The following is a 25,988-nucleotide window of genomic DNA, read 5'->3' on the forward strand; positions in this document are numbered from 1 at the left end:
TACTGCTGTTATGTTGCACCATTCTCATCTGGCCTGCAGATGGTGGTACAGCCAAGCAAGCCCTTATACCTCTATCACACTGGGGCAGTTTTCAGGCACTTTATCTCTAAAAATAGGGCCTATAAAGCGCTTGAAAACTGCCTCCCCTGCAGCCCCAGTGTGAAAACCTAAGTGATTTCACACTGGGGCGGTGTGCTTGCAGGATGAGAAAAAAAGACCTGCAAGCAGAATCTTTGGGGCGGTGCGGGAGCAGTGTATACACCAATCCTAATCCTCCTCTGCCATTGAAATCAATGGGCAGTGCTGCCGAAGTGCCTGCAAAGCGCTTCACCAGCGGAGCTTTAAATGCCTTTTTTAGCCCCTTCTGGGGGGTTAAAATCAATCCGCTAGCAGTGGCAAAGCACCGTATAAACAGAGGTAAAGCGATGTTAAAACTAGCAGCGATTTACCGCTAACGCCTCACCGCCCCAGTGTGAACGTAGTCTTTGACTTCTATGCAGAACGCTGAGAAGCCTGGGAGTTGTAGTTTGAGACAGTAGCCATATAATGGGATTGGGACACTACAGATACCAATATGCATTGTTCAGTGTTTTCTTTCTGAAGAATGAAAAGCAGATAAATGCATTATCAGGGAGCGTACTCTGGTCTCTGTGTGAGGTAAACAATATGTGGAAGTTTCACACTTACACATTAGTTAGCATGCTTCACTTAGTATTAAAATATATTTCATACTCTTAATTTGATTGATATTTGTTAAAGAGCTGGATGACTCAATATTTTATTTTTTATTTTTTAGGCAGACATGCTACTATTGTACAGCACAGAGCCAGACAGCTTGTGTTACATAGAAACAGCTGGAATTGATGGGTAATGTGGAATGAGCTTCTCCTTTTTTGGTCCCTTTTTGTCTGTAAATTGGAACTTAACTAAAAAAAATTATGACAGGTAGGATTTTTATGGCAGAAGAAACCCTATTGGTCTTTTCTGTCATATACGAAACCGCTTCTCTCTGTCAGTGTTAATGTACACTGAGCTGTGCATGTGCAGCTCAGCATACATCTATGGCACCAATTTTTGCCGTGATGATGTGACAGTGCACAGTAGTGGAGTCATCACTGCCTGGCCAATCCAGTAGCCAAAGAGTCTGAACCCAGAAGGAAGACCAGCAGAAGAATGAAGCGCCTGTGACCAGTGGAAACACTGACAGCGCAATACTGGAGGGGTCCTTTTGGCAGGTAAGTCACCATAATGCACTAATATGTGGCACATACTAGCATAATATAGCTAAAACCTCCTGGAGGCCCATTTAAAAATATTGCGGACTTTAATTTTGCTATAAATATACCAGTGAAAGCTGGTAACATCTGTTAAGTGCAAAAGTTACCCCTTGATTCGGCCAGAAATTGCATTTGCTGATAATTTCCTGCACTCCCTTCACCCCTTTATCCGTGGTCTCCAAACTGTGGTCCATAGGTCAGATGCACACCATTTTGCTGCCTTTATCCAGCCCTTGGGGCAATATTCCTCCCACTAATACAAGGCATTATGCTCCCACAGACATAACCCACGAGGCACCATTTCTTCCACTAACACCAAATGTGGAGCATAATTCCTCTCACTGACACCAACAATGAAGCATAATTCCTCCCACTGACACCAACAATGGGGCATAATTGCTCTCACTGACACCAACAATGGAACACTATTCCTTCCACTGATACCAATTATGGGGCACTATTCCTCCCACTGACTACAGACTTTATGCATATATTTTACTTCCACTGTACACCAAGTCTTAGGCTGGGTCATTTTCTACTACTAGAACACAGTCTAGTACCCTTAATGTCTGAAGGACAATTGACTGATGCTTTGTTTAGCAAGTTTGAAGACCCCGATCTAAACCCACAAACATGTCATAGTGGTAAATGTAATATATTTTAGCTTACTGGTCCTTAGATGTGGTGGCATTAGTTTTCTTTTTCAAGCTTTTTATCCCTTTATTTTCACCTAGTGATCTGCAAATAGCATATTTATTGACCTAGGGTTATCGCTTATGTAGCGACAGGCTCCTGAAGAGCACGCGCTATGTTTTTCAAAGTTAACACTTTACTCAGACTACAGTATGGTTTGGGTCAATTTGTCTAAATTAGATTTCTTTGTCAGTTTGACTGGGCTGTGAGATGTTCAGCCTGGCCACAAGGGGGCGCTGCCTCTGGTGGCAGGCATGGAACTATGGTCTAGTCAAGCGTTTGGTTACTCTCTTTCAGATTCAGGTCAGAGGGAGTGGCCCTCCCGCTGTATCCTCTGGGAGAGGGTATTTAAGACACGGATGTCACGTAGTTCGGGGTTCCGGGCCAGTATGAAGAGTTGAGTACTTGGTCCTGGTCCTCCTGACCAGCCTCCAGGAAGGCTATGGCCTGGGGTGTGGATCCACCCGACTGTAATGCCTCTGGGCTGGCTAGCCCAAGGCAGGGAAACTAAAGGAGGATTCTGAGGTGGTTGGGTACCGTCTCAGGTTCGGGAGAGATCCAGTATACTTCAAGCATTCCAGGGGAGGACTCTTTAGAAGATTACCACGTGTGAGTTTGGTTTTCTTAACAAGAGCCTGGAAGGGCTAAATTAACCAAGAGAATCTCGGACTTGTGGATATCGCCAAGCTGGTTAAAAGATCCAGGTATCCTACAAGTGTTCTACAGCTTAGTTTCCTACGTTTTCTGCAACACCGTCGGGGATAAAGACTTTGTTCTTGAGCAAGCACCTTGTTGGCTGCTAGGCCTTGTGAGAGAGGGACTGTCAAAGCTGAGTGCTCATCCAGCTGCGAATGGCTATTCTCTGGATGTAGTCAAAGTAAGCAAGTTCTTTAATGTTTTTGACTTTGACATTGAGAGTACCTGAATTTTTCTTTCCAACCCTCTGATCCCAAGTTAAAGACTGTTCAATGGTTGAAGTTTGCAAATAAAATCCATTCAACAGGATCTATTGTTAGTCTCAAGTTACTGGGTCATCTACCATGGGACATCCCCTAGACGTGCCACAAAAGAAGAAGCGGAAGGTAATGGTAAGCCCAGAAAAAATAACTAGCAGCTCCTTCGGGGGTAAGTGCTACACTTATTTTCTCCACTTTAACTAAGTAGAGATCAATGGTTGTCACCTTAAAACACACATCAAATTCTCCTTTTCACATTAGAAGCCCCCTACTCCATAGTTCAAGGTCTTCATCAGAAGTGGAGACCAACTGATCTGAATTCCCACTTTGTGCTGGGTAGTCTGAGGATATACCACTGACACTAGCTTTATGCAAGATAAAATCTAGTAGCAGGCCTGATGTGGTCCTGTGCCATAGTTTGGAGACCCCTGTTTTAAAACAAGATCTTATTTATAATATATACAACACAGACTTGCTAAGATAACTTGGGTCTGTTGATCCTTTGTGGCAGAACATTTGCAACTGTATTATAACTGCCATGCTTTTGTACCTATAAACTCCCATAGACCTTTTATTCAGTCACTTTTTGTTACCACTCTGGCCACTATATGTAATGCCTTGTACACACGGTCGGATTTTCCGATGGGAAATGTTTGATGTGAGCTTGTTGTCGGATATTCCGACCGTGTGTATGCTCCATTGCATATTTGCTGTCAGAATGTCCAACAACAAATGTTTGAGAGCAGGTTCTCAAATTTTCGAGTGTGTGTACACAATTCTGGGGCACAAAATTCCATGCATGCTCAGAATCAAGCAAAAGAGCCGCACTGGCTATTGAACTTAATTTTTCTTGGCTCGTCGTACGTGTTGTACGTCACCGCGCTCTTGGCGTTCGGAATTTCCGACATTTGTGTGACGTGTGTATGCAAGAAACGTTTGAGCCAACATCCTTCGGAAAAAATTCCACGGTTTTGTTGTTGGAAAATCCTATCGTGTGTACAGGGCATTACAGATTTACCTATAGTAAATTAACTTTTATAAGCTTTTTTCTTTTGTGTTCCAGAGAAACCAACCTTAAATTCCGTCAGGCTTTACCAGTTACACACTCCAGCCTAAGCACGTTAGAAGCACTGGCAGCATTTGATGGTAATATTCATATTGGGTTGAAAAGCAGTTATTGATGTGATGCAGTAAGATGATCCCTGTCCTGCAAGTTACATATATGTGTATAAAAAGGATATTTTTGTGCTTAATGTTTATTAGGAAGCAGCACACTAATGCCGTGTACACACGAGTGGAATTTCCGACAGAAAAAGTCAGACAGGAGCTTTTCATCAAATATTCCAATCATGTGTATGCCCCATCAGACTTTACGTCAAATTCTGATGGACCTAGAAAGAGAACATGTTCTACATTTTTCCAACTGAACCAATTCCTATCGGGTAAACCGCCCGTCTGTATTCTGTTCCGACGTACCAAAAACGGCACATGCTCTGAAGCAAGTACAAGATGGAAGCTATTGGCTACTGGCTATTGAACTAACTTTTTCTAGTCCCATCGTACATCACCGCATTCATGATGGACGGACTTTGGTGTGACCGTGTGTATGCAAGGCAACTTGAGCGGAATTCCGTCAGAGAAACCTTCAGAGTTTATTCTGACGGAAAAAACGCTTCTGTGTACACGGCATAAGTGTTTGAATACAAAACTATACAGTTGTTTTAAATGAGTAGGTGTTTTTCCCTATAAAATAAGGCATTCATCCTATACGACCTAACAAACAATCCAAATCTATAAATAATGCAGATTTGTAAGTTCAAATTCAGTTTTTTATTCTTTTTTTTTTTCTGACATGTTGGTGTATGTATTTTAAAGGGGGTGACTGTAAATGTGGGAAGGTTTTGATTAGAAAACTATACCAAGCTAATGAAAGGCCAAAATATGCAGGATTACATAAGCCACACCTCGAAAATGGTTGAGCACGTAAAGGGTATAGGAGAAGAAATAAAAGATTTTCATGTCACAGCACTATTCCCAAACAATTTACCAGAGAGTTAATGAAATCCTTGTCACAGCACTTGATGTATGTCCAGATTATGAACTGACATTGGAATATGCTATAGGCAAACTTATGGATGAATATAAGCGTAAAATGGAAAGCATTAATAGTGACGGTGCTTCTATCACAGTGTCTGCTCTTAAGATGAAAAATAGCAATAAAAACATTGACATGCAACAAGAAATACGTAAATGTTTTTTGTGCAAGAAACACGGTAATTTAAAAGCAGATTGCAGAATCTGAAAAGCTAGCATGCAAAAACACAACAAGCTTAACTACAAAAGGCCAAAAGTGTAAAGGAAGAAACTGATTTTGCTTAAGATAATGAATGTTTTTAAATCCAAAAGTTGCACCTCATCTTTGCAGGAATGGTGTACTGATTCAGGAGCTACGAGTCAAGTGACAAATGGCAGTGTTTTTTTTATTCACCCTGACCAGAGTAAAACTGAAAAAAATCACCACAGCTAATAAACAAACAAATAATGGAATTACAAGGGATAGGAGATGGTTTTCTTTACTGAACTATTTCCCAGGGTGTCACCAGAAAGTTACCTGTGAAAAATGTCCTCTATGTCCCTGCTCTTAAAACTAATCTTTTTTCAGTGGAGGCGCTCACAAAACAAGATAATGTAGTGACCTTCCAAGATGACAGTTGTGCTATCACGGCTAAAATTACCAAATAACTGTATCGACTGAACTGCCGTGAAGTGGTTAATACTGCCAAGGAGGAAAAACATTCAAACTGCATGCCCACATGGCACAGACGACTTGGCCACAGAAGTCCAGACATAATAAATTTAACTAAGAATGACTATGCAAGTGGAATAAAAATTAGTCCATGTGATCAAACAAAGAAATGCACCAGCTGTATAAAAGGAAATAAGAAAAGAAAAGCCTTTCCAAAGCAGAGAAACAGCAGAGGTAGGACACCTCTGAACTTAATTTATTCAGGTCTTTGCTGTCCAATGGAAAAATTTACTCCAGAGGTATTTTTTCACTTTTATAAATAATTACTCCAGGTATACTACACTCTGTTGCACAGCAAAAGTGCAGCACCAGAGAAACATGAACAGTATTTGGCTCAAGTAAGCAACAAATTTGGAAAAATGCTGTGTGTATTGCACACAGACAATGCAACTGAAATCACAGGTGATAACACACAGGCGACTCTCAGTAAGCATTGCATGATATTGCAAACCACTGTACCATACAACCAATAACAAAATGAGGCTATAGAAAGAATGAACCATACTCTGAGAGTGAAAGAACTATGCTGTTTGATGAGGATATGCCAACACATACTGGGGGAGGCAATTATGACCACATGATATCTCCAAAATTGACTAACAGGAAAATCAACTGAAAAAACTCCATGTGAATTGTGGAATGGAAGGGCTCCCAATTATAACCATCTTCAAAGCAAAGCCTATGTGCACCTCTTAAAAAAAATGTATAAAATGGGATTTTGTGCAAAGAAAGGTGTATTTGTGGGGTACAGTGAAAAAACTGAATTCTACACCAAAACACAAGCAAGGTAACCATCAATAGAAGTTTAATTGGCACTGAAACTTCAGTGTGTTCAAAATTTTAAAATGCTTCAAACACTTCAAATGCTTCAAACTGAGGGAAATTCCGTATCTGTCACATGAAAATAAGCAACAAAGTGACACAGAAATATAATGAATGCAGACAAGCCAAATGCTGTAAAAGAAGAAACCAGACCACAAGAGGCCTTAATCAGGAAATCCACCAGAAGCAATAAAGGCATCCCAGCCAAACATCGGTCCTGTGTTGCTTGTGTAGCATTAAAACCAGAGCCAGATGCATGGGATGGGATGCAAGGACTTCTGACTCCTGAGAAACAAAAAGGGATCACTGCATTTGAAAAGAAATGCTTGCAAGAAACAGATTTATTAACCACTTTCAGACTGGACCATTTTGCTGGCTTAAGACCAGACCACTTTTTGCGATTCGGCACTGCGTTGTTTTAACTTACAATTGCGCGGTCGTGTGACGTGGCTCCCAAACAAAATTGACATTCTTTTTTTCCCAAAAATAGAGCTTTTTTTGGTGGTATTTGGTCACGCCTGCGGTTTTTATTTTTTGCGTTATAAACAAAAATAGAGCTACAATTTTGAAAAAAAAGCATTATTTTTTACTTTTTGTTATAATAAATATCCCCCAAAAATATATAAAAAAAAATTTTTCCCTCAGTTTAGGCCGATATGTATTCTTCTACATATTTTTGGTTTGCGCAAAAGTTATAGCGTTTACAAAATAGGGTATAGTTTTATGGCATTTTTATTAATAATTTTTTTTTACTAGTAATGGCAGCGATCAGCGATTTTTTTTTTTTATTGTAACTGTGACAGTATGGAGGACACATCGGACATTTTTGACACATTTTTGGGACCATTGTCATTTATACAGCAATCAGTGCTATACAAATGCACTGATTCCTGTGTAAATGACACTAGCAGTGAAGGGGTTAACCAGGGGGTGGCAGTGTAGGGGTTAAGTGCTCCTAAGGGCATGTTACTAACTGTGGGGGGCTGAACTTTGTGTTAGTGAACACTGACCTCTGCTCTAATCACATGGAGCAGAGATCAGTGTCACTTGTTGCAAGGCAGAATGGGGAGATGCTGTTTACAACGGCATCTCCGCGTTCAGTCTCCCCGTGAGACGATTGCGGGTATCCCCACGATGATCGAGCCCATGGGACCTGCAACCGGACTCACAGGGGTCCCGACCAGCACGCGAGCCATGGCAGGGCGGCATATAGAAATGGACGTACCTGTACGCCAATATGCCTGCCCGTGAAATTCTGCCGACGTACATCGGCATGTGCCGGTCGGGAAGTGGTTAAACTGAGATCTGAAATGGGACTAATATTAGGAGTAGTTGTTGAATGGGGGTATTGTATTTTGTGCAACAACTACATCAGCCTGTAGATGGCCGTGTTTACAAGTTTGTAGCTGCATTTGTGGTTGTACTCTATATCTTTTCTCTGTATAATAAAATGTCCTGTTTCCTGTCTGCAGTTAAAGTGGTAGTGAAGGATTTTTTGTTTATACCTACAGGTAAGCCTATAATAAGAGATTACTTGTAGGTACAGTAAATATCTTCTAAACTTGCGCCATTTAGGAGATATTTACTTTAGCACCAGTGTATCACCAGCGCATGTGCACTGCACTCTCAATGGACAGTGTGCCATGGCCATGTCTCCCGCACATGCATGGGAGTAATGTCATTGCAGCTCAACCAGTCAAAAGCCAGCTGCCTGCAAACCCGGAAGAAAGACCGGGTAAAGATGAAAGCCCTGTCAGTGGTGACAGCGTGCTGCTGAGGGGCTTAGTTTTCAGGTAAGTCTTTCATAATGTGCTAGCATGCAATACATACTAGCACATTATGATATTAATTTGCAGGGAGTTTTTTTTTTTTTTGGCGTGGTTTACTATTGCTTTAAGCAGGAAAGCCCATGTGGACTGCTTAAAGCAATAGTAAACCACGCACAGAGCGCAGCTCAGCCACGCCCACCGCTTTCTCCTCATTGGCACTCTGGCTGTGATTGACAGCAGTAGGAGTCAATGGATTCCACTGCTGTGTGAGCCAATGAGGAGAGGGAGACCCGCCACTGCACATGGCTGGATTGAGATGGGGCTCAGGTAAGTATAAGGAGGGGTTGGGGGTATCTGCATCCAGAAGTTTTTTTTACCTTAATGCATATAATGCATTAAGGTAAAAAAAAGTTTTCCTTTAAAACCACTTTAACCACTTACAGACCGGACCATTTTGCTGGTCAAAGACCAGACCACTTTTTGCAATTCGGCACTGCGTCGCTTTAACTGACAATTGCAAGGTCGTGCGACGTGGCTCCCAAACAAAATTGACGTCCTTTTTTTTCCCATAAATAGAGCTTTCTTTTGGTGGTATTTGATCACCCCTGCAGTTTTTATTTTTTGCGCTATAAACAAAAATAGAGCGACAATTTTGAAAAAAAACGCATTATTTTTTACTTTTTGTTATAATAAATATCCCCCAAAAATATATAAAAAAAAAATGTTTCCCTCAGTTTAGGCCGATACGTATTCTTCTACATATTTTTGATAAAAAAATCGCAATAAGCGATTATTGATTGGTTTGCGCAAAAGTTATAGCATTTACAAAATAGGGATAGTTTTATAGCATTTTTATTAATAATTTTTTATTCTTTTTTTTTTTACTAGTAATGGCGGCGATCAGTGATTTGTATTGTGACTGCGACATTGTGGGGGACACATCGGACATTTTTTACACATTTTTGGGACCATTGTCCTTTACACAGTAATCACTGCTACATAAATGCAGTGATTCCTGTGTAAATGGCACTGGCAGTGAAGGGGTTAACCAGTGGGTGGCAGTGTAGGGGTTAAGTGTTCCTAGGGGTGTGTTACTAACTGTGGGGGGGTTGGGCTTTCATTTAGTGAACACTGATCTCTGCTCCAATCACATGGAGCAGAGATCAGCGTCACTAGTTGCTAGGCAGAATGGAGAAATGCTGTTTACACGGCATTTCCTCCATTCAGCCGTCCCGTGAGACGATCGCGGGTATGCCCGCGGCGATTGAGTCCGCGGGTCCCGCGACCAGACTCACGGGGGTCCCCACCAGTGCGGGAGCGCGCCGCCGGCGGCGCGCTCCCGATGGCAGGGCGGCATTGAAGATTGGACGTACCTGTACGCCAATATGCCTGCCCGTGCCATTCTGTCGACGTACATCGTCATGCGCTGGTCGGGAACCGGTTAAAGAATATGTAAATAAAAAATAGATTTTTTAATATGTGCAAAATCTGGTGCAACTCTGAATAGAAACGAATCGGCTTCCAGGTTTTGTTGCAAAAACTTAGCTGAACAAGTTGAGGTTAGAAGCCGATTGGCTACCATGCACAGCTGCACCAGATTCTGAGTGCCCCAGTTTTAGTAAATCTACCCCTGTCTCTCCGTTAGCAGTTTTGTCAGCCTGCCATCGCACTCCTAAAGCAATGGGCTACCTATCAAGTTTTTATACAGCCCAATTCATACCTCACAACTTTTTGAGATGGGAACAAGGGACACTTGTTAACAAAAGTATGTAGGCATAGCAGACATCCCCTGCCACGACCCCTTAACCACTTAAGGACCGGGCCTCTTTTTCAGACTCGGTATTTGCAAGTTAAAAACACTTTTTTTGCTAGAAAATTACTTAGAACCCAAACAGTATACATTTTTTTTCCTAACACCCTAGAGAATAAAATGGCAGTCATTGCAATACTTTTTGTCACACCATATTTGCGCAGCGGTCTTACAAGCGCACTTTTTTTGGAACAAAAAAAAAGACAACAGTGAAGTTAGCCCAATTGATACCCAACATGTCATGCTTCAAAATTGTGCCCACTTGAGGAATGGCGTCAAACTTTTACCCTTAAAAATCTCCATAGGCGACGTTTAAAAAATTCTACAGGTTGCATGTTTTGAGTTACAGAGGAGGTCTAGGGCTAGAATTATTGCTATCGCTCTAATGATCGCGGCGACACATCACATGTGTGGTTTGACCACCGTTTTCATATGCGTGAGCTACTCAAGTGTGCGTTCGCTACTGCGCGCAAGCTCATTGGGACAGGGTGCTTTAGAAAAAAAAAAAAATTCTTATTTATTTTATTTATTTTTACACTGTTTAAAAAAAAAAAAAAAGAAGTTGGGTCACTTTTATTCCTATTACAAGGAATGTAAACATCCCTTGTAATAGAAAAAACCATGACAGGTCCACTTAAATATGAGATCTGGAGTCAAAAAGACCTCAGATCTCCTCATATTTAGACTTAAATGTAATAAATAAATAAATTGTCATTTGAATGAAAATGACATTGAAAAAATGTGCCTTTTAAGATATATGGGTGGAAGTGACGTTTTGGCGTCGCTTCTGCCCTGCTATGGTATGAAGACTGATGGGGGCAATCTTTAGCCTCACTCGTCTCCATACCAAAGAAGTGACAGGACCCAATCGCCTCCGCCGACGGCTCCAGTAAGCGGCGGGAGGGGCGGTGGCACCTCTTCCACCACCGATAACAGAGATCTTGCGGCAAATCCGCCTCAGAGACCAACCATTATCGTTTACTGAACCGCCACCTGAAGAGATGGATACCTCGGTTGTGGCAGCAGCTGCTGCCCTTACCGAGATATCCCTCTTCAAAAAAGGGACGTACATCGACGTGCGGCGATCGGTAAGTGGTTAATAGAAAATTGTACAAATAAAATGTGTAGTTAAACCCGCAACTGTTTTTTTTTTTTTTTACCACTACTATTCCTTTCTAAAATTGGATGAATGATTTAGCACCGGGAAACATTTTTTGAAAGATAAAAACTGATAAAAGTTGTAGTTTATATAAAACTATATAGATCAGACCAACATGAGGGACAAAGGAGGGGGAAAGAGGGACAGAGGGACTTTGTTCCAAATCAGGCACATTCTGTCGAAATCAGGGACAGTTGGGAGATTTGCAACAGCCAACTGAAGAAGCTTGCATTATGGGCTGACAACACTGCCGATGCAAGGCAGTGGCTTAGAGTTGTCAGTCTGAAACAGAAAATATTACTGGCAGGATCTCCAGGTAAAAAACTTTAAAACAGGTTCACAAAAAAAGAGTAACTGCGACGACTGAAGAATATTTACTTTCATCCCCCGTGCTGGAAGTGAACAAGCTAATTTTTCTGCAGTACGTCTTAAAGTAGTATATACAGTATGTAGCGCCGGTACTCCTGAAGAGTATGTGCTGTGTCTGTAAATTTAGTTTTTTCCCAAGACTATAGTTGAGTCTTGGGGTTAATTGTTCTAAATTGTGGTTTTGGCATCAGTTTGGCTGGGCTGTACTAATGTTTTGCCTGGTCATAGGTGTAGGTAGCACCTCTGACAGGCATTAGAACACAGTCTGGTTGGACGCATGGGGTACCAATCTCTCTCTCTGAGCCAATTAGTGGGTGTGTTGTCTTGCTGTGTATTCCAGGAGAGGGTACTTAAGATGCTGAAGATACGTGGTTCTGGGTTCGGGTCCAGAAGTATGTTCTGACTCTATGGTCCTGGTCCCCCTGACCAGCCCCCGGGGGCCCTCATGGCCTGGGGTGCAGATCCATCCATTTCCAAGTCTCGGAACTGGCTAGTCCGAGGCACAGTAACTGGAAGGAGGATTCTAAAGTGGTCCGGTGCCGTCTCAGGTTTTGGAGAGGCTCAGCAACTCGTCATGCAACCAGGAGAGGACTCTTCGGAAGAGGGCCACGCACGAGGCTGGCTGCTCGGTAAGAGCCTGGATTCTGAGCTGTATGGACACTAATTGAATCCACATTTCTTATGGTATCGGCGGACCGGCTGCAAGATACTGGTACCGTAAGAAGGTTCATATTTTCATCCTTTGGTTACAACTAAGTTCCTGTGAGAGACTTTCTGTGTTCATCTAAAAGTTTGCAACCAAGTCTGTGGCAGAGACTTTGCTAAGTTTGAGTCATTTGTCAGATGCTAAGGCCATAAACCAGGATTTATCCAACAGTGGAAATATCCAGTTGCGAGTGGCTATTCCCTGGATTACCTAGAGAGAGATATTTATTAAGTGTCAGCATTTTCAAAGTGCCTGAGCTTCCGTACCTATACCCTCCATTCCCAACTGAGAGACTGTGTTTCTGCTCAACGTTTTAAGCAAATAAAAATTCCTAAAGGAATTCAAGTGTCGGTCTCTGCAGTTATTGGGCTATCAACCTTGGGAACCCCTAGACAAGAACGACGAGTTACAAGGCGGAGGAGGTAAACGGTAAGCCCAAGAAAACCAGCCGCTCCTTCGGGGGTCAGTGCTACAAGTAATACTTATATAAAGTAATAAATAACATTGTAAGGACTGAGTTCTTATGCTGGTGGCACTGTTTTTCTCTGGGCTGATTGCGGCAGTTCCAGTGTCCACCAGCAAGTGTCACCCAGAAGCCAGCAGGCTTCAGTGATCAACTCCACCTAGTTTTAGCTACTAGGTGGCTATACAGTGGAACCCCGGGATTTAAAAAAAAAATGCTCGTATTGCGAAACGCTCGTTAACCGCGTTACTCGCAATCCGAGGTTTAGCTGTATAAGGCTGCTCCTTCTAACACACCTGGATTCACTGTTTTGATTGCCTCCTTGCTGCCAGATCTTTTTACCTGTGTGTCCTACTCCTGAGCTAATCCTGCACCCTGTACGCTGCTGCTTACTCCTGGTTCCTGTACCCAGTCTTGATTCCCCCCTTCCTTAAATCCATGGTATTCCCTGTTACCATTGCCCCTCATCATATAAATGTTTTGTATATAGTTAGTTGTTTATTAGGTTTATTAGATATTTTGTCGCTGGGGTTTGTTCATGTTTGCTGGTGTGTGATTCTTCGCTTCACTGTACATAAATCTCACTTAAAAGAATATATATATATATATATATATATATATATATATATATATATATATATTATAATATTGTGAATTCATGAAGAAATACATTTAATATTTTAATATTTACTGCAGAGATGTGAGATTATAGTAGACCTTTAAAAATGAAGTGAACTATTGCTCTTGAAAAGCAGAGGAGCTTATTTTCTCTCTTACAAGTCTCAAATATATCAACTATTTAAAGCGGAGGTCCACCCTAAAATGGACCTCCGCTCATCGGAATCCCCCCCCCCTCCGGCGCCACAATCGGCACCTTTCAGGGGGGAGGGGGGTGCAGTTACCTGGATAATCCAGGTAACTGCACCCACTTCCGGGCTAGCTCTCTGCGGAAAGGGGCGTACGTTACGCCCCTTTCCGCAAGCGCCCGCCCCCTTCAGCAAGTGCCCCGCTGCCTGCTGGGAAACACACAGCTCCCAGAGGCAGCGGGGACCGTCCGGATTGCGCCGCGCGGCTCGCACATGCGCAGTAGGGAACCGGGAAATGAAGCCGAAAGGCTCCATTTCCTGATTCCCATACCCAAGATGGCGGTGGCACGAGCGAGCGATCGGCTTCGGGTGCCGAAATCGCGGGCGCGCTGGACAGGTAAGTGTCACTATTTAAAAGTCAGCAGCTGCAGTATTTGTAGCTGCTGGCTTTTAAAAAAAAAAAAAAAAACGCGGAGTCCCGGTGGACTCCCGCTTTAAGGTTTTTACAAGCAGATGTTGGGACAGAGATTTGCCTGAACAATAGGGTCTTTTGTCACAGACACCAGAAAAACATTTATCTGCCCTTGTCGAATGGACAAGGAAAGCAGCGCAAATATATGGCTAGGTTTGGTCATACATAGAAATTACCTGTGACTAACAGTCGCTAAACCTGAATAGCTAGAACAAATATCCCATTGTTTCAGAAAGTAAGATGGCTCACTAAGCAAAGTAGCCAGTATTGTCTCAGCTTCTCATAAGACAATGGCAGAAGACTTCAGTTAATTATACGCCAGCATGACAACAGTTACAGAAACCAATGTGAAATGACAAATACATGTATCTACATATGATATGGACATCCATATGTTTTATAAGTCATTCAAATTGTATGTGATATTTGTAGGTGAAGTAACTGATCAATACAACCTATTATCATCGGTTATGTATTACTTTGTCTAGTCCCTATAGATTAGTTAGTCTATCTATACTCTGAGCACATGCTATCGTTAATATCGCAATACTATAACAATTAGCTATGAAACCAAATACACGGTTTAGGATCAATCAAATCTCATTTATTTCCCAAGGAAATAAGAAAGCTTGCATAAGGTATCAATAGAAGTTACAAGAGTACATAGCATACAATCAGAATACAATATAAGCGATACTTAGCAGATCTTCGCGGCTGAGCCTCATGGTGGAGAGAGAGGCAGCTCTCATTGATGAAACCCTTTTTGATAAACACACCTCAGCCGCACTACATTGCATTGCCCACCCCCTTTGCCTGTGGATCAATCAGCATCTCTGGGGCGTCTCATCCCTCAGGCTAAATATCTCTGACAGTCCTGCCATAATTGGCCTCTGGGGAGCAGTGTTTGCCCATGAATTGCAACTGCTCCGACTGGGTTCACATCTTGTGATTCGATCTCGGATGCCCTTCCCGCTCATTAGGTCCCTTTTTAGTCCTTACAGGCAGACCGGCGCCATCATTGTCCTAAATCTCTTTGAAGCTCCATGCACACCAGGTGCGCTGAATAGAACTCATTCTGCTATGCAGATTCTGTTTGGTGCCACATTCCTCTATACCTTTAAACATGTGGGACTGCAAATATCAATATGGCTGAGTTTGGTTGTACAAACAGATGTGTAGAACTTTAGACAAATAACATTACTTCATGTTCAATTCCAACATATTCCTAAAAGGCGCATACCACCCTTCTTCAGTCGCGGCTCCTATTGAACAGACCATAACCGTCTTAACGCGTGTCACTCCCCAACCTGTGTCTCCAAACCAGTACCTGTGGCACAGTCCTTAGCTTGTGTAACGTGTGGTTGGTTTCAACGAGCGATCCAGAGACATCTCCCATGGAACAGTACACAATTGTCTTTCAACATGTGCAGAAACAGGTCCTATGGAGCAGTCCATACTTGTTTTACCATGTGATGCTTCCCAACATGTGCCGCTTTGCCACTGAGTGACATATCACCACCATTCTTCAGCGACAGCTTCCATGTCACCATTCTGTATCTTCGGTATCTTCAGGACGGCAGTACAGGCAAGGGGCGTCCATTCATTCACCACTCACCAGCATACGTTCAGAGCAATATTTCATCCAGCTCTCAACTACCGAGTTTCGATGAGGGCCTTTCTTGCCCATATTACTAGCCTACACTACACATAGGTCACACTCTACCACAGAAATAAATCAACTTATTACCATAATATATACATACATATGTGTCCCCTCCAATTATGCACCCTGCTCCCAACCTCCTATAATCTCTTACTGTAAATATGGGTCGTGATTTGGCAAACTTGCTCACAGCAGTGTTGCAGGGCTCTGACTTGGCAGCAAAGTCTCTAACTTGTACACAGAGAGCCTACCGTCAAATCGTCCCTTAACTTGCATAGACAAATGGGAGACCCTTCTAGATAAATATCTCTTAACTACACATATAAATTTACAACAATGACCAAACCCACTCAATTCCACCCCTTTGCCTGGATTTCAGAGATCATGCTCATGGTATACCATGCACCTCTACCTGTGGTCAGGTTCAAAGAACCTTCTAGTTCCATGACTAAAACTACACCGGTATTCTTTAGGACAAAGAAACAAACTCGCCTATGTCCTAAATAATACCCGGGTGCCTCCTTCCCAGTAATGATCTCTCCATCCAGAACACAGAGAGAAATAACTTCCAACATTATTCGTTCATCCCCATGTATTGAACTGGCATACAAAGGACATCATGGTCATGCTTCTGACAAAGGGAAATATCAACCTGCCTCCAACTTTCATCTTCTCTGATCACATGTGTGATATAGCCTCAAATGCAACAAGATAGAATCCCCAGTCAGTAAGCCCATTGATGCCATCAAATATACAGACCGAGTCTGCACTTCTGTATATGGGAACATACAGCATAACCCCTTTCACAATCCAAATTAGTACAGCCCATACAGGCATTCGACCACTACTTTGGATTAGTGTAAGCAACGTGTTTTGGCAAAATCTTACTGAGCGGTGATGCTAACTCATCAGGCCACTGCCCCTCATACAGAGACGGTACAATCAGCTTGATGTTGGCTGATATTTCCACCTGCCACAGAGTGTGCGCCAGAGCCAATGACAGGTTTCTGTCCTCTCTACCAACCTCTCAACATGGTTGACAAAATCCGGAGCCACTCTAACCTGAGTGTTTCTGTGACTTTGTTGAATGTTATCAAGGACGCCACCAATCTCTCTGGGTAACAAAGTCACGCTCCTTCTCTGAAGCTATGGCTGTGAGTTTGTTCCTCAGGAGGCCGATGTCCACTCCATTCACAACACCCATCCCAGCTATTATTCCCCTCCAATATAGTGCTGAATACATCCCTCCTCTTTCGGGTTACTCCTCAGAAATAAGCATCCTGCATGGACTTCATCGCATCTCTGGGAGTAAGTCGCTGGTACAATGACCGCACTTGATTCAGTTTATACTCAGCACATATAGGGTGATAGGTTTTTATCAACCACAGTGAGATGTTGCAGAGGCATGTGGTGAAGTCATACGGTACCTTGATAGCCAGCGTTTGTTCCCTTTATTTTAACGGAGCATGCTCCTGTGTGTATTCACTGGCATTATCTGTGCAGGGTTTCAACCTCTCAGGTGAGACACCAACCGGGCGTATCTTCCCCATGTCTAGTTCTGGTGCCCCGCATGTCGAGTAACCGAAAGCTTCTCTCTAGGACCACTAGGATTGAGACACCACCCCTACGAGGAAGTTTTCACCCCATTGATGTGTCACCTGGCACCCTTTAGTCTGGCCAACAGCTACCTTATTATGCATAAGTGCCAGCCTGCCTCCTGGGTACCTGCACCATATTAACTCCGTTACATCAATACATATCATATGTTAAAACCTTCCTTTTTTCAATTCCTCATTCCAACAAAAAAAACGCATATTTTACATTTTAATGTTCTGACGGATTTAATGTGTCATATTCCTTCCCCAACCTCCAACCCATTGCACATGTATTAATAACATGTTTGCATTCATCAGGAGAGACTTCAGCCAAAAATATTTTACAAGCTCTCACACCACATTGTCCATAAGAAAAAAACAAGTATTAATCTGAATCTTTCAGTTTTTTTTTTTTCTTCTCCTGATGTTTATCAGAACAAATTTGTGGTGTGGTGTGGCACAGACAAACTGCCAACCAGATGATCATCTGTCATCCATGTTCCAGACGCCTCTCCAATTCTCGCTCCACCAGGATTCTGGAAGTGAAAAACAAGAGAAGTATCAAATTCTTATCCATAACATCTGCTCGTTTAACATGTTCACTTATAGTTCCCTCCTTGGAACCCAGGACCTTAGTATTCCTGGCTTCTGCAACTCTGACCAAACTATCCAAACAACCATGACCTCTTTAGGCTGAACCCACTGTAAAATGGATCCCCATGGTATGATCAAAAATGTTTGAAACTGAACGTCAGTGTTGCTTCTCAAAAACTTCAAATTTTACAAGCTACAAAGACAATGCATCTATCTGTATTTTTACGATGTATGCACTACCCCCTTTCAGGTGGACAAAGCCTAAACCTTTTGGAACTCTTTTCCACCTGAATGAAAATAAAAATAAAATAGACGACTAAACCAATATCAAAAGAAATTTAGAGAGAAATTTTTTTTTAAAAAATTTAAAAAAATTTAGAAAAATTAAAAATCGGGCAATTATCACACAAACAACATAAGACAACCACCATAAAACAATGACAAACACTCAACTTTTAGTTAAAAACATCCATGGACTTTTCTCCTGAGAAGAGTGCTCATTCCAATCTGAAATACAATTAGTTAATGGGGAAAACAAAAAACAAAACAAAGCATATGTATCTCATCACAACATTGTAGCTTCATTTATATCTTTTTAGTACTATTTATTTTTCATTGTTTGCAAACAATAACTAAAGAATGAGCTCATGGCACCATGTGATAATCAATTATGCCTTTACAATAACCTAACCCCTGTTCTGCTATATTTTTCCCACTGTTGTTCTCACTTTGACAGACCTGCAAACAAATGCAAATGTCAGTATCCAAACCAGTTTAACTTCTTCCCTGGTCTCTGTAAAAGGAACACACACACAATTCTTATGTTAAGCAGCAGTATTTGATATTACTCAGGAAAAGTTTACAAAGACTGAAAATAAGAGAAGAGTAAAGAAACACAAAAAACAAAAAAACAATACTCATAACAGAAACATCTTTTAACCACACAAAAAAACAAAACACAATACCAATTCAGAGGTTTATCCCTTAAAATACAAAAAAATGTATATCTATATCAAGGTCCTCTATCATATTCTGAACCTGAAACTCACATCAAACCTTTTTCATAGCAGGGAAACATTGACCAGAATATTCTTACCTTGCCTGCAGCTCACTAAGTTCTGCTAACATTGTTTCCCCCAGTGCTATATTTGAATAACCATGCGTCTACCTCCATTTTGACTTTTTGCAACTGTCCTACATATTGCTTTTCAGTTTGTAGACCCCGCATTTGGGTCTTACACGGGAAATGGGTTTGATCACTATGGATTCCATGCTTTGGATGGATACCCCACCTGGCTGAATAACACACATAATGCCTTGGGGTCGTTTTCGGGTATGATCTCCTTTTGATATCATTATTCGCCGCCCAACAATATTTTGCGATGTGACCCCCCCTTTTACACAAAAAACATTTTAGCTCTGGTTTCCCTGCATAGGCCCTTCTTTGAGGATATGGCGCTGAAAACCCACATTGCTGGATAATATTACTGTGATTGGAATGAACAGACTTTACACTTTCATCGTCTGAGGAGTCATCAGAAGTTTCAACTCCTGAATCAATTTCAAGTGCATTTATCCCATTTGCCTCTTCCACATCGATTCCCATCACAGTAATATCATTTGCAGTGATAATAGTATACGGGTTTTCTTCATGTTTCACTTCTAGCTTTTCTGTACACTGAGCATGTGCGGAGGGTACCTCCACCATTACACATTTGGAGGATAACTCCATTATGGCTGCTTGTGCCTTAAGCATTGTGATAACCTGCAAATTATCAGCCTCCCCAAAGAGGCAATGCAACTTTCTCTTAATTTGCACGTTTGTTCTAATTCATCTAATCTCTGTTGCAATACACATTTCTCAGTCACTAATTGTTCAATCCGACTACGAGCATCTGCATCAGCCTTTTCAATCCCCAGTAATGTATTTCTTACCTGGTCCATTACTTGTTTTCTTTCAGCAAACTATTCTAATTCTTTTTGTTCTGCAATTTCTTTCATTCTCACTAACATGCATAAGGCATTGGCCATTCTCTGTTTCCTGCCTTTTTTTTTTACTTATTACTTATGAGATTGTTATGTGTATTACATTGTCTCAAAAGTTCACCAAATTGGTGTGTTAAATGACTCTCTTGTGTGGATCGAGATCTAATACCACCATGCTTGCTAATGAAACCTTCAATGGCTTCCATTGTTATGCTAATTAGCCTACCCACACTAAAGTTGCTCAACCAGTTGCTTAGACAATAGACACAGACGAACAGATAAACACCCACAAAGACACAGATAAAGCTGTTTAAAAGCTAGCTTTCACCTATAGTCCCACCAACAAACACAAACGAAAGAAAAAAAAACAGATGTGAACCGTTTAAATCTACAGTGACTTGTGGTTCTACAGCATACAAGACACAAGCCACACTCTTAATCAATGCCTTAGGTTGCAGGCCACCTTACCAGAGCTATTTCACTCTCACGTGGGTAGAAATAAAAACCTATATTTCCCTCACTTTTTTCCTTTTTCCTCAAAGATGTATGGTAATTCCTGTCAATCTATAACCAACACTTTGCATTAGCAATACACTAGACGAACAGATACCAAGCACACACAAAGACACAGATGAAGCTGTTTAGAAGCTAGCTTTCACCTATAGTCCCACACCAAACACAAAAAAAAAACGCAAAAGGAAAAAAAACAAAAAAAAACAAATACAAATACGTTTAACCACAAATTTCTTCAGGAGAACACACTCTTAATCAATGCTCTCCTCTCCAATTGCAGGCCACAGGGAATTTCTATTGGGACAGAGAGCTTTTTCACACTCACGTGGGGATTTCCACATTTCCCTCAAAATTGTATGGTTCTCCTGTCAATCTGCGGTTATATCACAAAACCAGGGATGATCAGTTCCTATCTTGCCAGTGCGCCAATTTGCCCTCTGGTTACAGGTCTGCAGCACAATACAACATTAACGTACATACATACAGTATATCAGCCACAGTTCTCACCAGGTTCTACGCGTCCGTTTCACCAGTGAAATATCTCACAGAATTTTCCTGCTCATCCAAGCGTGGTTTCAGAATTTGCGAGCCAGCGCCAATCTTGTCCACACTAGAGATGATTTTCAGTTCTGGGTGTCTTTGAGGATCTGTGCTTACAGGGACTCAGAAACAAAAATACATTCGATTTTTGTGGATTCTGTGTAAAAATACCTTCTGCACGCCTTTCTGGGGTGCCAAATGAAGTAACTGATCAATACAACCTATTATCATCAGTTATGTATTACTTTGTCTAGTCCCTATAGATTAGTTAGTCTATCTATACTCTGAGCACATGCTATCATTAATATCGCAATACTATAACAATTAGCTATGAAACCAAATACACGGTTTATTTCCCAAGGAAATAAGAAAGCTTGCATAAGGTATCAATAGAAGTTACAAGAGTACATAGCATACAATCAGAATACAATACAAGCGATACTTAGCAGATCTTCGCGGCTGAGCCTCATGATGGAAAGAGAGGCAGCTCTCATTGATGAAACCCTTTTTGATAAACACACCTCAGCCACACCACATTGCATTGCCCACCCCCCTTTGCCTGTGTACCAATCAGCGTCTCTGGGGCGTCTCCTCCCTCAGGCTAAATATCTCTGACAGTCCTGCCATAATTGGCCTCTGGGGGGCAGTGTTTGCCCATGAATTGCAACTGCTCCGTCTGGGTTCACATCTTGTGATTCGATCTCGGATGCCCTTCCCGCTCATTAGGTCCCTTTTTGTCCTTACAGACAGACCAGCGCCGTCATTGTCCTAAATCTCTTTGAAGCTCCGTGCACACCAGGTGGGCTGAATAGAACTCATTCTGCTATGCAGATTCTGTTTGGTGCCACATTCCTCTATACCTTTAAACATGTGGGACTGCAAATATCAATATGGCTGAGTTCAGTTGTACAAACAGATGTGTAGAACTTTAGACAAATAACATTACTTCATGTTCAATTCCAACAGTAGGTCACAAAAGAGATATCATAATTTTAGTATCTAATGATCTAAAGAACTTTGTCATAAAGAAAATATATATGAAAGTGTCATTATAAGTAAAAGTGTTTTAGCAACGAATTAGTATTATGAAAAACATATAATCGTGATTATAACTGTATAAGAATTTTAACCTATGTTTAGATAAACCAATATTAATTGGATATATCAGAATTATCCAGTTATCCATATAAATAATTTTATGTGATATTGAACCTGTGTCCTTTCTAAATGGACAAATTGTTTATAGCTATACATTGATATACATATATAAAACCATTTAATATAATAATTATGTTAAGCATATTCTCTATTATGTCATTTACTAGCATCCATAAACACTAGAGATATATTCGTTAGAACATATATAAAAAAAAATACAAATTATAAATATAAAATATATTAACTTAAAGAGATAAACACCAAACACATGTGAGACACCTGGTGGTTAAAGATGCTATTACCTTAAACTCATTAGACTCCAGGGAAAGGGAATCATTACGTTTTGCCTGCCAATGAGGAGGTAACACATACCTTCTGGGCAGAACTTAGTATAATGTTATGATCTTATTGTTCAAGAGGATATTTAAGAAGCAAGAAAGATGAAAGAGGGGAGCTCAGGGACCCACCCTGAGAAGGGACACTGGGAGATACACACACTCCCAGACAGACTGACACTCATGCACCATGCATGAATACATATTTTAACATTCATGAATATTCCTGAATTCGGCAGCCATCTTAAAAATCCTGGTAACCAACAATTCAGACTAGTAGCCATTTGGAATGGGTAAATATGCCATGTTGATTATATCATGTATATTCTTTCAAATATTGATGTATTGAATATTCTGCTATTGATGATTATTCTCCCGAATCCATAACCACCTTTTTAAATTTTTCATTGTATATTTCTTATTAATAGTTGCCACTTCTATTGACAAACAAACGTCTAATTTATTTCACATTATTAACCACTTACCTGCAGTATAGTAACAGTTGAACGTGTGAAATACAGACGTTCTGTTTAATTGTCAATTATAATAAGGTTATTGATTCTACTGAGAAATTATCATGGTGATATTACATCCAAGCTACTACGCTAATTTTGAGGGTGTTTCCGTTCAATAAATCTAAATATTTCATATGATCACTTGTCTCCGTGAATAAGTTTCACATATATAGAGACTGTCATATAGATTGATTTTGTATCTTAAAAATATCCTTGTTAAAAATTACTTAAATACTGTGCGGGAAACTGTCCTTAAAAAGCACTATGTATGTGTGTGTGTATATATATATATATATATATATATATATATATATATATATATATATATATATATATATATATTATAGTATGCATGTGTGTGTGTGTGTGTGTGTGTGTATATGTTGTTTTGGTCCTAGTTTACTGTGTGTAGCTACATACACTATATTACCAAAAGTATTAGGGCGCCTGCTTTTACACGCACATGAACTTTAATGGCATTCCAGTCTTAGTCCTTAGGGTTCAATATTGAGTTGGCCCACCCTTTGCAGCTATAATGGCTTCAACCCTTCTGGGAAGGCTGTCCACAAGGTTTAGGAGTGTCTATGAGAATGTATGTCAGAAGTGCATTTGTGAGGTCAGGCACTGGTTTTGAATGAGAAGACCTGGTTCGCAGTCTCCACTCTAATTCATCCCAGTGTGTCCTTATGGGTTGAAGTCAGGACTCTGTGCAGGCCAGTCACTTTCCTCGACCCCAAACTCGCTCATCCATGTCTTTTATGGACCTTGCTTTGTGCACTGGTCCAAATAATTTGGTAGAGGTGGGATTATAGTGTGGGGTTGTTTTTCAGGGGTTGGGCTTGGTGGGAACAGTTTGAGAATGGCCCCTTCCTGTTCCAATATGACTGCGCACAAAGCAAAATCCATAAAGACATGAATGAGCGAGTTTGGGGTGGAGGAACTTGACTGGCTCAACCCGATAGAACACTTTTGGGTGATTTAGAGCAGCGACTGTGAGCCAGGCCTTTTTGTCCAAAATGAGTGCCTGACCTCACAAATGCACTTCTGGAAGAATGGCCAAATATTCCCATAGACACACTCTTTAACCTTGTGGACGGCCTTCCCTGAAGAGTTGAAGGTGTTATAGCTGCAAAGGGTGGGCCAACTCAATATTGAACCCTGCGGCCTAAGACTGGGATGGCAATAAAGTTCATGTGCGTGTAAAGGCAGGTGTCCCAATACTTTTGGTAATATAGTCTATATCTGGTCTTCTAGCTACTGAATTCTGACAAACATTTTAATTTCTTTAGTGAAAGAAGTGCTATTGGTGTACCCCTAGATTAGAAACAACAGCCTCCTTTTATTTATACCTATACACTCCAATTCAAGGCCAGAAACTTTTTGTATACTTAGGAAATACTTTCAAGCCAATAATGATTATATTAGCTTATAAAAGAGGAAACCGATTCAGACATTTGCTTTGGTGATATGTAAACTTATTTTACTGTGGTTACTGCTATTGTTTTAATTATATGATGTTCTTAGCCTGCATAAACTGTATTTTTACAGGCCTGGTGACATGCGAGGCTCCAAACGCACAGATATACAGTTTTGTGGGAGTCCTGGACTGGAACGGCAAAAAATATCCATTAAATAGCGAGAACATCCTGCTAAGAGACTGCAGGATTCGAAATACTGCATGCTGCTATGGATTGGTCCTCTTTGCAGGTCTGTACTCTTTACTATTTCTCTTGGAACCACAATCTAGTTCCCTGGTGCCAAACCTGTGGCCGCTGGAACTTTTTGTGCAATCCTCATGGCCCCCTCAGACAGTAGCCTTTTCCCTTTTTCCTTGGACTGGCAGTGATCTTCAGCAGTCTCAGGTGAGGTATCGCCCATCAATAACTGTCTCCTCAAGCATATCTCCAGTCTTTACAAGTCCCTATTGCATGTTCATAGTATCTGAACTTTTCCTTTTTACGTACCATCTTTTGTAGCAAGTTTGTAGTCTTTGACCATAACCTGTCACCAAGAGTCTTTGACAGTTTTCTCTTACATTGCATTAAAGGGGAACTTCACTCTCTCAATTAACATTGACTATTTGTAATCCTTATGCTGTTAGCATTAGTATATAGTTGGGAAAGTATATTGTATTTTAGCTTTTTTAAACTTTTTTTTTTTTTTTTTTACATTTCTTCATTTACTTCCTGGTTTCCATGCCTAGGCAAATGGAGCCATACATCCCAGGATTCTTCAGGAGGGGAGGAAGGGTTTTAAGAACACTCCCCTGCTTGTTTTGTCAGATTAAGCGACCCGTCAGATTTTGAAATGGAAGTGACGTTCCATCGCCGCCATGTTGCTATACCCGCACTCTTCCACAGTAAGGATACAGTGAGAAGGTGGACATCTTGTTACACCCACCGGAGTCTGGCATTTCAAACTTTTTTTTACCATTAAACTGAGTTTATATAGTGAAATACAGTATGTGGAAATCCATATGACATGGCATACAACTACGGATCCTAAAAGAATTGAGCTCTTTCATTTCAAAGCCATTGTTTCTAACTTTTAGGGACCCTTTAATGACTGGAATAGTACAATGGGATTGGCATAAGGCCAATGTGGTGCCTATATTTAAAAAGGGATCAAAGTCTTAACCAAGTAACTATGACCTGTTAGTTTAACTTCTATAGTTGGGAAGATACTGGAGAGTTTAACCACTTCAGTCCCAGAAGAATTTGCCCCCATAATGACCAGGCCATTTTTTTTGCAATACGGCACTGCGTCGCTTTTACTGACAATTGTGCAGTCATGCGACGCTGTACCCAAATAAAATTGATGTCCTTTTTATCTCATAATTAGAGCTTTCTTTTGGTGGTATTTGATCACCTCTGCGGGTTTTATTTTTTGCACTATCAACAAAAGAAGAGAGACAATTTTGAAAAAAAAGCTATATTTTTTACTTTTTGCTATAATAAATATCCCCCCAAAAAATTAAAAAA

General features: G+C 41.0%; 1 protein-coding gene across 1 annotated transcript in view; it reads left to right on the top strand.

Moving 5' to 3' along the window:
- LOC143930385 (phospholipid-transporting ATPase IK-like) overlaps positions 1-25,988 on the top strand; it is a 225,930-nt gene that overhangs the window by 74,582 nt on the left and 125,360 nt on the right. The window contains exons 8-10 of the mRNA XM_077454669.1: positions 797-867; positions 3,990-4,072; positions 24,556-24,714. Of these exons, the coding sequence (XP_077310795.1) occupies positions 797-867; positions 3,990-4,072; positions 24,556-24,714 (313 nt within the window). The remainder of the gene's footprint in view (positions 1-796; positions 868-3,989; positions 4,073-24,555; positions 24,715-25,988) is intronic.

The sequence above is a fragment of the Lithobates pipiens genome, unplaced genomic scaffold (genome assembly GCF_037356315.1).
Source record: "Lithobates pipiens isolate NorthernLeopardFrog02 unplaced genomic scaffold, aLitPip1_a1.2 Scaffold_25, whole genome shotgun sequence".
Lineage (NCBI taxonomy): Eukaryota > Metazoa > Chordata > Amphibia > Anura > Ranidae > Lithobates > Lithobates pipiens.